We start from the raw sequence: 13,907 nt of genomic DNA on the forward strand, positions 1-13,907 counted from the left end.
TGTATTGGGTGTCTTCTATAATTAACCATATCAAGAAATTTGTTTCAGCCTGTTAAATTCAAGTATCAAAAACTCATCTCAACCTGTCTCTCCTTTCTTTCTCCCCCACATCAATTCCTTTTATAACCAAGCAATTATTAGGCTTACAGCAAGCAAATTACAGTTTGCAAGCTGTGTAGAAATAACAAACGCTGTACAGAAGGGATATTGGTATTCTTGCACATTGACAATAATCTTAGAAATAGTATCAATCAACGATCCAGAACTTTGATTAGTTTAAATATGCACTAAGTGAAATCATGTAATTGCCTGGTTTTATAGAGTTGTTGCTGCTCCTGTTGTTTCAATTATTGCTTATAGGAATTCTCGGTTGCAATTTGATTCGTCCATAGACTTTTGTGTAAAGAATGCGTTTGAATTTAAAACATCGAATGATAAAATAAATTATTATTATTATTTTCACTGGGAACATATCCATCAAGGGAACAAGGGGGGTGGGGTGGGGTGAATCAGTGGAGAACGCAGGTATATTTCCGAGTTATTAATTAGCTCCCAGTATCACTTTCAAATAGATAAGGACATCTTTTTAGTGCTATTATTACAAATCCGCGATACTTTCCATTTCAAATGTGGCTCTTTTGCATAGTGCTAAACGTGGATATCATTTACTAAACATCCGAGTCATATTCATTATACTCTTTTTATACCTTAGTTTACAAGAATAAACTAAAGTGAAACACAGCAAGCATAAGACACATATTGTTTTAGTGATTTATTTTTTGCAATTTAGTGAAGGAAATACCAAGCCGTTTTTTTTTTTTTTTTGATTTTCCCTCGCCATTCGTATCTAGCGCGGAACACCAGGGTAAATTACTATGCAGTTTAATATGCTGAACTAAAAATATTCTTGGTTGCTGTCCCCCCCCCCCCCCCCCATCCTTTCCACTACCCTGTTTGAACAGGGTTATGGGCTTAAACTAACATAAACCATTAAATGCAATTAAATTGTACATTTTTACCTTATAATGTTTATCTTAAACTTACTATAATTGTATGAGCAGATAGATTTGCTATTTTTCAACAATCAAGGATAAATCGGAACTGGCTGGTCAAAGTTCTAGAACCTTCCAAGGATATAAATACGTGTTCATAATTCCCGATTTCAACTTTTCATTTTGAAGACTCGTTTTATCTCGTTTAATTTACAAGACATATATATTAACAGAGATACTAATAATTTCAATTTGCAATTATAACCGAAATTATTTTATCATCACATTCAAGCTTAAATATAATAAAGAGTTCCTAGAATTTTGTTGCCTTGCTTTTTTATATTTTTGTTAGTCATATTAGTGCGATTGGTAGATTCTACACTATCAACGTTTTCTAAACTACAATTCCTGTCTACAATTCAAACTCACTTCTTTGGAACTCCATAATTTCAGACTTGCTGCTTATCATATACACTTGTTGAATTGAGACCAATTAACTTAGCTTGGATTTGGTTCTATTACTACCATTGCAACACAAAAAGATACTATTTGCTACTTTCCTGTACACAATACTAGGTTGTTTTTTCATTTGTGCCACTACCAAATCTAAGTGAGAAAGCGGAAAAAAAAAAAAAAAAAAGAAAAGTTTACAACCAGAAAAATCATCACGAAGAGGTTAATTACTTGTTTAGTCTTAACTTTTCATCCTTAATTTCACATTTTGAGATTATTTTTTTTTTTATTTCTCAACAACCTCGAAAAGCAGTTTCTATATTTATATTTGCATTATTATGAATATGACTACTGATTATAGAGATCCATTACTTGATTTGTTTGGAACAGAGTCCAACTCTGGCAACGAGACATCATCACCTAGTGACATACCAATTATTAACAGAAGTAGTGGATTTAATCAACCACCACTTAGTCCCTTGTTAACTCAACAACAGTTATACAATACACCCAACTCTGGATCAACTCCGAATATATTTGATTTAAACCATACTCAAATCCAGGAGGAACAACCATCCCCATCTTTGAACGAGCCCCAATCAGAATATCCGCCCCAAAAAAAGAGAAATACTAGAAGCCAAACAAAGTTACAACAACAACAACTGAAAGGAAGTGACTATAACACGAATGATTACAACAATCTGATAGATTTAGACAAACCACCAGTTGTTGAACCAAGTCCCCCGCTTTTTGTTGAAACTGACACTACCCCTGAATTTGTGGTACCAACACCCACTGTCGAACAACAACATCATGAGTTAATTTCACAAGACTATCAACGTTCCAATAATTCAAATCAATTTGGAAACTTGACCAATTATCAGCCAAACCTTCCTCCTTTACGTCCTTTATCAGAAAGTATACTTCCACAGCCAACAAGCTTTCATCCATTGGTGTTACCGCATGACCCGAGACATGCTATTACTGCTGGTCCAGCTAATACCAGTCCACAACAAGACCCACTGTTACCATCAGATGGAGGTTCTTCCAAAATACAACAACTTAATGCATCATCATTGTCAAATAATCAACCAACATCTCAACGTAAAAAGAAAGAAAGCACTGGTCCCAAGACACGTCCAGCATTTGTTATGAAAATCTGGTCGATGGTCAACGATCCTGCCAATCATGAATATATTAGATGGAATGATGATGGTAAAACTTTCCAAGTGTTCCATCGTGAAGATTTTATGAAGATTATATTACCAAAATATTTTAAACATAATAATTTTGCTAGTTTTGTTCGACAATTAAATATGTACGGATGGCATAAAGTGCAGGATGTTACTAATGGTACGTTGAATCAAAGTTCTGACAAAAATGGTCTTGACGAGATATGGCAATTTGAGAATCCAAATTTCATTAGAGATCGAGAAGATTTGTTGGATAAGATTGTGAGAAACAAAAGCAGTTCCAATCAGGATGATGTTTCCGGTGTTTCATTCAATGGGATAAATAATAGTGCCAATTTGTCATTGATATTACAAGAGTTGGAAACAATCAAGATGAATCAATATATGATATCGGAAGATTTGAGAAGAGTGCGACAAGACAATAAGATGTTATGGCAAGAGAATTACCTAAATCGAGAAAGAAATCAAGTACAAGGTCGCACATTGGATAAAATATTGAAGTTTTTATCTGTTGTTTATGGTAATAATGCTAATAAAATATTAAATGGACATGGATTTGCTGACATTAATGATAGCAACAATATCATGACTCAGTATAGACCATCACCAATGGGATCCCCAATGTTACTGAGACCTCAAACACAACCACCACCGTCAAATTCAAGATTTACCAGAGATAACAATCAAACAGCACAACCTACTTATGAATCACCATTATCAACTAGTGATACCAATAATACCAACAATAACAACTTTGAATTTCAACAAGCACCAAATCGTCCTCGTCTCATGTTGACTAACCGAGCATATTCCAGACGTCCAAGTATGTCCAGAACCAAATCTACACCGGAAGGATCTATAGAGGAGATAATACGTTCATATTCCAACGATAAAGCTGCTGAGTCCAATGTTAATCGAATGTATGAGCAATTAGTTGGCCAACAACAACCAGGTGCATCCACCTCAAATAACAATAACCATTCCACCCTGACAGCAATATCAGCACCCTCACCTCGTCATAGTTTCTTGCAAGAATTGAATTTACCAAGCACACCTAGAAATCTTGATGATTTAGAGAAGCATATTAACAACGAAGGACAATCTATTCAGCAGGTGCAAGATTGGATTGATAAGTTAGCGCAAGAACAACATGAGCAACAACAACAACAACAACAACAAGAAAATGACAATGAAGATGCAGATGCTGGTGACGATGATTTTGATGTTAATGAGTTTTTGAAAGATGCTACTACCACTCCCAATACTAATTTCCCCAATGGTGGTCATTATATTAATGGGAATCTGAGTTCAGTTAATTCGCCCATTGTGATGACCCCAGGCTCAAATATCAGTTCTAACATCAATGATCTCAATGGTAATATGAAAAGACTGAAGAAAAGATCAATTGAAGAAGTTAATGATCATTAAATAGGATATAGATGAAACATGTATAATTATTATATTTTCAATTCAGTATTTTTAACTTTTTTGTTTTATATAGATTAGTTTACACCCTTCTGGTTAAATATACTTAAGTTCACAAATTACAATTAATGGTCTGTTCTGAAGTAACATTTTCTTTGGCATTGTTAACTATTGATAGTCAAGATAGAGAGAAAGAGACCATCATGGATACAAAAACCTTGCAAGAATGTTGGGTAATTTAGACTCTCTGAGTTCATTTTACAATAATGTGGCAAATGATAGAATGGAATTAGTAGTAGTAATCTAAATTTAGACTTGAATTTTAAATAGAACTAAGACAAAAGAATAATTGAAATATAGTTTTGGACCGTTGAAGATTTTTGCAAAATATTCAAATTGAATTGATGACGTAATATACTCTGGAAACTTTAATAGAGAATAAAGACACCAGAAATTGAAAGACACATTTGTTTTGTAATTGTAGTTATTCTTTTTGATTAAACAATTACAATAGAACAGAAAAGGAATAAGAACTAGGGGACAAAGAACAGTGGAAGACAATAATGAAGAAGACCAACCAATCAAAATGTATGTCAGAATAGAATCTCCTAGTTGATAGTTCTTATTGTAAGGTCAATATTTACTTCTGAAAACCAAATCCCAATAAAGGTAAAAGATTAACAATTTCATCCTTGTAAAGGCAGATGTCTACATTTACGAAATAAACAACAACCGTTACCAAGAAAAGAAATACTGGCAGTTGGTTCCGAATTCCAAGAAAAAAAAAATTGAAACATAATTTTGACACATCCAACCCCAATAGATTCAAAAAGTCAAAATCACGGCAAGATCCATTCACCGTCAAAGTATGGGTTTTTCCAATGATATTTCTATATCATATGCATTTTCCCCTCCTTCTTCTCTTCCTCTACGTTATTGTTATTGCTCATTTCACAAAATTAGGAAATGAAAGACTAATTCATGACAATAAATACTAGTCAATGAAAAGAAGATATTGCAAAACGATTTGTATTACACAAAAAACATTTTTTTGTTAAGCTAATTTTAGGCTTGGCCGCATTTACGGTATAATAAAAAATGGACGAGACGGATTTAATAATTGAAAGCCTTTCGTGGTTATTTAGTTATCTATAACAAATTGTATTGATAGAAAAGATTACTATTGCGTAGGTATAATAGAACAATGCACTTTTAGGTGAATGAAATTGAGCCAACGACAAAATCTAAAAGAAACTAAAATTAGAGAAAAGAAATCAAGCGTTACCTAACTTGAGTATATGGGAAACCACAATTTAAAACGATGATTGACATTTGAAATTCAACGAGACTATATAAAAGATTATGAATAGCCAATCTATATTCTTTGTTTACTTAATCGTTTAAAGTTGAATTCCAACGGTCAACTATTGTTTCTGGGTTCTTTCTTTCTTTTTTCTTTCTATTTTTTTTTTTTGCTCAGGTTTAAGAACCAATCAATGATATTTAAAGCTTGACATATATCGATATTGTTGAAAGAAAAGATTCATTAAGTAAATCAGAGCATTGGACAACTTAAACAGAGAATAGATCAAAAAAAGAAAGAGAAAAAGCTGAGGTGTGCAAGAACCTTAAGGTAAGTCATATCTTGTCATCTAATTCTAATAACAAATTTCCTTGCATAATCATTGGCAAATTGATTTCAATTTATCTCCGGCGTCCCCCCTCCACTTCCAGGTCCATCTGTCATTCCAAATAAAAACCACAACACAAATCGTTTCTTTTTCTTTGGTATCTTCATCCGTTGTTGTTGTTTTTCTTCTTCTTCTTGGTCTCCTCCTCCCCTACCCCTCCATCTCCCCATCCGTTAATCTATTCAACATTTTTCTAAACAAACAAACAAACGAAAAAAAGAAAAAGAACAAACCAAACAAATAAACTATCGACTAAAAAAAAAGAAAAGAATAAGATTAGGGTCCCGCCTAACTGAAAGCTTCTAAAAATTACAGACAAGATAAAAATAAACTAAAACAAGTTAATCCACTTGCAACAGGATTCATATTCCTGAATTCCACCCCCCCAAAAAAAGCCCCCCCCTCTTCTATTATCATATATTCATATTTTGATTGGTTTATCCATGGCGTCAAATATTTCACAAGATAAATCAACTTCAATCGCTTTCGTGTCCCAGAAAAGGATATACTCCAAACATGGATGCAAGGAATGCAAACGACGAAAGATTAAATGTGATGAAGGCAAGCCATCTTGTTGGCAATGTATCCGATTAAGAAAGGAATGTTCTTATCCTAAACCAGGGGAGAAGGTATTAAGAATACTGAAAAAGAAACAACGAGAGCAATTGATAAGACAAGAAGCAGCTCAGAAACAGCTGTTACTTCTACATCAACCATCCCCATTGGAGCAACTTCAAAGCAAACACAGAGCACATGCATCACCATTATCATCTAACTCATCACAAGATAGTTATCGTGACACTAGGTCACCAAATCCAATGATTAATCGAACCCCCATATACCAACAGCACCATTTCCCAGAAAACCACCACCAACATCAACTTCGTCCACCTCCACCTCCACCTCCACCATCACAGCAACAGCAATACCCTTCACATCAACCACTATTACACCAGCAGCAGCTAGTACCCCCACCGCCACCACCGCCACCACAGCAACTACTGCCGTCACATCAACAATATCAAATAGCCCCTTCTGTTACCTATTATCCCAATCCTCCATCCTTTATTCAATATCCTGTGCATATACTTCAAGTAGGTCCCCCCAGTTTACCTCAGAACGTTGTACCAAATCAACCTAACCCTCCACCACCTCCTCCTGGACCACCAGCAGTAGCAGTAGCAGTTCCACCACCACCATACCCTCAAAATAAACATTCGATTGTTTTACCACCACCTCAAGCTTCTAAACTTCCAATAAACCCCCTTCCTGATCACTTAAATAAAAGGCTGCAAAATCCTACCACTGCTCCTTCTTTGAAAGTTACAAATAGTGGAAGTAACAGCTGCAATTCTATTCCTAATTTATTAAACGATACAAATGTGTTGTCTGATAGCAATACAATCAGTGGTTCTGGAAACACCCCACAAACACCACCTCAGCAGAATGCAAATAATGACATACATATTGAACATAGTCAATTTTCTAATGACAACCTTATAGACTATTATAATCAAAATGATTTAGATATTTTAGCTACTGATTTGAATAATATTGTTAGTGAAATCATGTTTGATTTTAATTTTGTTAAAGATAAAAACCCACCTTTAGACACAGATGAAGGGTCGTTGAAAACAGCAACCTCAACTAATGGGAGTCCGCCACCTTTAGAAACTGTCTCTTCAAACAATCACAATGTTCCTATAGATTTCATCCACTTTAGAAAGAAATCAGATAAGACATATTTTGAAACATTTTATAATGAGTTTGCCCAAATTATACTACCATTCCCAAGTTTTGATAAACATAACAATTGTTATTTCAATCCCGCAAGAGATATAATTCTCAAGAGTGCTGCTAAAGTAAAGTATTTACTAGCTGCAGTATTAGCCAACGGGGCTCGACAACAGTTTAACAAAACAAAAAGTGAAGAAGACGAACAAGCATATTGTTTTTATTTATCACGGTGTTTAGAATTATTGGGACCAGCAATAGCCAATGATGATAAAGAATTGGCTTCAAATATTGAAAATGTTTTACTAACTGTATTGCTATTGACTGCTGGTAATGCATCAAATTTGAGACAAGATTGGCGGTCTCATTTAAAAGGTGCAAAAGATCTATTAGTTAAAAACTCCCCAAAAAGTACAACTAAAAGAAATCATTCAAAAGTGTTTATTTTCTGCAAAATTTGGTTTGTTACTATTGAAGTTTTAGCTGGTATCAGTTCCCAAAAAGGTGGTACATTACAAACCGAGCAAGAAATTGATGAGTTAATCAATTCTGGAGACGATTATGAACAACAGGTATTAAAAGAATTAGGAATTATTCTTGACAATGGATTTAATATTATGGGAGGATATCAACATGAGTGTTATGATTTTTTTGGGAAATTGATTAAAATTTTGAATCAAGATAGAAATGGAAAACTAAACCCTCAAGAATCATTTGAATATATAAAACTTTTTGTTGACCTTGAAAAACAAAGGAATCTTGAATTTGTTGATAAACGAGGTAGTTGGGTTTCTCTTGGCAATGAGGAGAATGACGAATATAGTAATATTAAAGAGGAAAAGCATATCCATTCATTATTAATGGAAAAAGTGCCAGCTGGTGACAACACGTATCAAATAATTTCCTGGATGGATGTATCCCATCAAGCTTATACTATGGCATCAATGATTACGATTCTTGAAAAATGTTTTGGTGAAAACTATTCGAATCCTCAAATTCAATTATTAAGTGATTCAATAATCCAATTTGTTGATTATTTATTTCATTACCACACAAATGGTCTGTTTCCTAAACATAAAATTGAAAGTGCATTAATGATGTTACAATGGCCTCTTCTTGTTGCGGGAAGGAATATTGGTAACAATAGTGCTGTCGATAATAGCGATGAGACCACCAACACAATCCAACACAAGAAAGATGTCGTTATAAAATTCTTTGAGGCTCTGTCACGAGTAGGTTCTGGTGGTGCATTGATCGCATCGAAAATTATTCAAAAAATCTGGAGCAAAAGAGAGAATAATGAAGAATTTGATAATGACGATAACGAAAACGAGGATTTGTTATCTTATTAACTATATATATGTTTATATTTCTTCAAAAAAAAAAAACAAAGGGGGTGCTGTATTATTAAATAATTTTAAAACTATTCATGTTCATTTAATCTTTTTCATTTGTCGATTGTAATTATATATTACTATTTTGAGTTTATTCATTGACCTAATTTACAACTTTTTCTGTGAACCCTTTAATTAATGCCAATACACCAACTGCACCTGGATCAGGAATTCCTCCTTCTGCCTTGAATTCATCTTCATTAACATAACTGGCTCTACCAAATGAAGCATGCAAATTTTTGGTTTCTTCACAACCTTTATTGGCAGCATCAACTGCCTTAGTCAAGTCACCAGTTTTATGCAAAACATCCACAAATGGTTGCAATGTATCAATCAAAGTTCTTCCACCAACTCTTGCTCTGGTATACTTGAACAACCCATCATATAAAGCATGGTATAAAGCATCACCAACAGTTTGTATTGTGATTTCCTTTGTTTCTTTCAATTGCTTCACTAAAGCGGTTAAGTAAATAGAATAAAGACCACCGGAAGTTCCTCCCATACTATCTTCAACATATTCGGTGATTTTCCCAAGAGTATAAACCGGATCATTCAAATTGGATTTGAAATCTTCATCTTCTTTTAATGCTTTCAAGATTGAGTTTGCTCCATCTGCTAAAGTCTGACCACAATCCCCATCACCAACAACAGTATCATAACGAGTGATTTTTGGTTCTTCATTTAACAACACTTTTAAGGCATTAACCAATTGTGACTCGAATTTTCCACCGTCAATCTTAAGTTCAGATGAAGTTACGGTTTCATTTTGCATGGGTGACTCAATTTCTCTATTTTGCAGTTCCCAAATTTTTGAATCATAAATTTTTGGTTTCCAACCGGGGGCATTAGTTGGTGTATCCAAAAACCTTAACACATCTTCACTTGTAAATGCAGCATCATCTTTTTTCAAATTTGACAAATTTAATAAGGTTATTGAAAAACCTGGTGAATTGAAAGATGTAACAAAATCACTCACATAAACTCTTTTTGGTTTCTTTTTCAAAGGCAAATTAGCCAATGCGTGTTCAGTAATGGCATATAATTCAAATGATGAAGTTCCACCAATGTTATTAACCATTAATACATATTCATCATTGTCTAAATCAAAATCAACATAATGACGGTCTTTATCTTCTGGAGATAACAATTGATGATACATTTTTTTAATCAATTCGTCGATATTAGGAATTGGTTTAATCTTTGTACCAGGTTCATTATGAATACCCAAACCCAATTCCATTTCATCATGACCAGTGAATTCAATTTCTTCTCCCTCCAATTTCCCTGGAACTGAAGTACGATCCAAACTTGCTCCCAAAGTTACTAAATTTTTATTGATCGCATGACCTAAATCACTCAATGATTTCAAATCAACATCTGGACTAGTGGCACTAGCTGAACCCAAGATTTTATGAATAAAAGCTGTTCCTGCCAACCCTCTTCTCCCTACCATTTTATTTTGTTCTCTTCCAACAGCAACATCATCACTCACAATAACCAATTCAACTTTATAACCTTCACTTTTGGCTCTTTCGGCAACTAATCCAAAATGTAAAATATCTCCAGTATAATTCTTAATGACAATAATAGTACCTTTTTCTTTATTAGATTTGGTTTTAATTGCTGCCATGATTTGTTTTGTTGATGGACTAGCAAAAATCGATCCACTAACTGCAGCATCTAATAAATTCTCTCCAACAAATCCTCCATGCATTGGTTCATGTCCAGCACCTCCTCCACTAATAATGGTAATTTTCTTTGAAGTATCTGAATGAGGATTAAATACAACTTTTTCACTAGGAATCAAATTCACATATGGATTAGAAGCAATTAAACCTCTCAATTGACTAACCACAATGTCTTCATCTTTACCATATTTCCAATGTTTTGCTAATGTCATGATTTGATTTAGTTGAACTGTTTTATGTTTTTGATATGTTTAGCAATTGGGAAAAATTGAATTTATTATAAAGTTAAGTTAATGGCAATATATATACTTTTTTTTTTCTTTCTCTCTTTCTCTGTTCCCGCCTTTAAGTTGGTAGTTATGATGGTGGTGAAGGGGACTGACGGATTAAATGGTAAATGATTATTTATTGCTTTGTGTTTAAACGTCATTATACTTTGTCTATATTGTGTGGTTTACATGCAGTCTAATAAGATATCATGCCATGTTTTTTTTTTTTTTTTTTTTTCATTCAAATCGTTCATTCAATCTTTGGTATATTTGATTGTTCCAGTCAATTGTTGTTCATTGTTTTCTCTATACAATAGGGTTTCATTCTGGGGAAATATGGAGAAAACTCGTTAACTTAGAATTGAAAAATTGGTGATTTTTTCACATACCCTTTTGTGTGTTTGTTGTTACAGTCTTTAAAAAAAATAAAGCAAGTATTATTATTTCTCAGGTGAGCTTTGTTGCTGCTACCATATCAATTGTATGTTCATTATTTATTTTCATGCATGACATTCCTGTGTGTGTGTGTGTCGAATGATCTGACACTAAAGATGGATGGAGCTCGAAAGTTATTGTGCCGTTTTTTGTTTTAAAAACTATAAATATATGACTATATTGTTGTGTGAATTAGAAATTCAGTAATTTTTTTAGACAAATGTATTTCAGTACGGACCGATTGTCGTGCTCGACCGCGGCCCGCCCCAAGACAAGAGCTTTGGCGTGCGGTGCGGTGCGGAAACTCAAAACAATAAAAATTCAGAAAAACAAAACAAAACAAAACAAATTCTGAAAAAAAAAAAAAGAAAAAAGCGGAGTTGATTTCCCTCTAAATGTCAAATTCATATTCACAAGTACCAAATCACAGAGACATCACCATGTCTAGTTCCAAAAGAGCTTACAGTCGAGGTGGTTGTAAAGAATGCAAAAGAAGAAAGATTCGTTGTCCTGAAGATAAACCATCTTGTGCAACTTGTGTTCGACTAGGGAAAGTTTGTTCGTATCCTTTGCCAGGAGAACGAGTGCCCCGTGTATCCATAAAAGCATTAGCCAATAAGGAACTGTTACCCCATGAATTACCAGAACTCAAAGCAAAAAAACCTTTTTCCAAACCACTAACTATTCAAATGTATCTGGTTGATGATTTTGGGGTTAAAAAGAAAAAGCGGAGACTAAGATTAGATGACGATTATCTCACCAACAACTTTAATACTGGAACCAATTCGACTATTTCAAGTAATACTACTACCACTAATAATGGGCATGTGTCAGATTCTAAATCAATAAGCAACAATAGTAATAATGGATCAAATCCTACTAGTAATTTAATGCAACAAATGAATTCGCAAATAATCCTGTCCAATCAGCCTGCACTTGGTATTACACAGACCCTGGAGAGTATGCTAAGTACTACATCTAGTTCCTCATTGTTTGAGGATTTATATAATGATGATGATTTGAATCTACTTGCATCTGATTTGAACAATATCGTTAATGACATTATGTTTACTTCGAATATGCCAAATAACAATGATAGTTTGATCGATGACAACTTCTTCAGTCCATTCAATTATCCACCACAACTATCCAATCTCAATGACATTCCAAAACACATACCTTTGGATTATATCAAATTGAAAACTGACGATGAAAAAAGGTACCTAGCGGAGTTTTATCATGAGTTCGCCTCACAGATTTTACCATTTGGTGCGTTCGATAAAATTTCGGGTACTTATTACAACCCAGTGAGAGATGTGATTTTAATATATGCTGCCAAGGAGCCATTTCTATTATCAGCAATCTTGTCTCAAGGGGCTAAATTGTCTTTCCAAAAAACATCCAAGCAGTCTGATCATGACAATTATGGGTCATACTTATCCACGTGCTTGAGGTTGTTGGGTCCAGCTTTGAGTAAAAATCGTGATAAACTGGTAAAAGATGATTTAACGTCAAATATAGAAAGTATTCTTATAACAGTGCTACTATTAACCTCGTCGAATGCCATGACTGAAAAATTAAGTTGGAGACCACATTTGAAGGGTGCAAAAGATATTATTATAAAGGCAACAAATAGTAAAATTCGACTGTCCAAAACATTGATTTTATGCAAAATATGGTTTGCTGATTTTGAAATTTTGGCAGGTACTAGTAGTCATTTGGGTGGCACTATAAAAACCGATTGCGATTTGGACTCGGTGATTAATTTTGAAGATGAATTTGTTAAATCTGTATTGGAACAATTTGGATTACTTCAAGGTGGGAGTTTTAATATCATGAGTGGGTACAACATACAAATGGTTTACTTATTCCGTGATTTATCCAAACTTTTAAACCGTAAACGAGAAATGGGCGAAGAATTTGTTCCAAATCAATCCCTAGAGTATATTCGTTTAATTTCAGGGTTTTATGAACATTATGGGAAAGTCTATATCGATAGAAAATGTTTATTACCAGGACCGATTGCCACCCCACTAACCGAGTTGTATAACCTTGTGGATTCTGTACCAACTATAAATGGCAACACTCTTTATATCAGCTGGATGGATATTTCCCAACAGGCATATGCTTTAGCTGGGTTAATAACGGTCTTCACCTCAATATTATTGGATCCTCCTGATTTGCCACATATTCAAGATTTAAATTCGAAACTAGTTGAGTTAATAAAATTTGTGGAACAAAGTGTGAATTATTTTACAATGAGATTTCCGAATGGATTTCTGATGATTCAATGGCCCATTACAGTTGCAGGAATAAACTGCACTAGTAAAGCTCAACAACCAGTGATTGAAAAATTTTTCAAAATTTGTATTGAGTTAGGATCTGTTAGTGCAGAAATAACTTTGAAACGAATCAAGAAAATATGGGAATTACGTGAAAAGGGTGAAGAATATTATGATATTCATGCTAAGACCGAAAATGGAGAAATTGATGGAAGTCACCTCGATAATGTTGCCTATTAATGGTAAGTTTTTTTTTTTTTTGTACATTATTTCATAAAGATGGATGGGTTGAAGTGTCTTTATAACCTGAGTTCAGTTCATATAGTATCAACACGATGTTATCACAAATTA

The 13,907-nt window shown here is 33.9% G+C and overlaps 4 protein-coding genes across 4 annotated transcripts; 3 read left to right on the plus strand and 1 right to left on the minus strand. All coding sequences in view use genetic code 12, as the record gives it.

Moving 5' to 3' along the window:
• Nucleotides 1–1,783: 1,783 nt before the first annotated feature.
• CD36_08650 (heat shock factor protein, putative) lies at nt 1,784–4,066 on the plus strand (the record flags this gene model as incomplete). The annotated part of the gene is made up of 1 exon (XM_002417464.1): nt 1,784–4,066. The coding sequence occupies one exon, from the start codon at nt 1,784–1,786 to the stop codon at nt 4,064–4,066; it is 2,283 nt and encodes a 760-aa protein (XP_002417509.1).
• A 2,131-nt stretch (nt 4,067–6,197) lies between these two features.
• On the plus strand, nt 6,198–8,840 carry CD36_08660 (conserved hypothetical protein; the record flags this gene model as incomplete). Its single annotated transcript, XM_002417465.1, has 1 exon — nt 6,198–8,840. One exon carries the CDS (start codon nt 6,198–6,200, stop codon nt 8,838–8,840), a length of 2,643 nt encoding a protein of 880 aa, XP_002417510.1.
• Nucleotides 8,841–8,985: 145 nt separating this feature from the next.
• CD36_08670 (dihydroxyacetone kinase 1, putative) lies at nt 8,986–10,782 on the minus strand (the record flags this gene model as incomplete). Its single annotated transcript, XM_002417466.1, has 1 exon — nt 8,986–10,782. One exon carries the CDS (start codon nt 10,780–10,782, stop codon nt 8,986–8,988), a length of 1,797 nt encoding a protein of 598 aa, XP_002417511.1.
• An 887-nt stretch (nt 10,783–11,669) lies between these two features.
• Nucleotides 11,670–13,796, plus strand: CD36_08680 (conserved hypothetical protein; the record flags this gene model as incomplete). The annotated part of the gene is made up of 1 exon (XM_002417467.1): nt 11,670–13,796. One exon carries the CDS (start codon nt 11,670–11,672, stop codon nt 13,794–13,796), a length of 2,127 nt encoding a protein of 708 aa, XP_002417512.1.
• Between the last annotated feature and the right edge of the window lie 111 nt (nt 13,797–13,907).

The sequence above is a fragment of the Candida dubliniensis genome, chromosome 1, assembly GCF_000026945.1.
Source record: "Candida dubliniensis CD36 chromosome 1, complete sequence".
Lineage (NCBI taxonomy): Eukaryota > Fungi > Ascomycota > Pichiomycetes > Serinales > Debaryomycetaceae > Candida > Candida dubliniensis.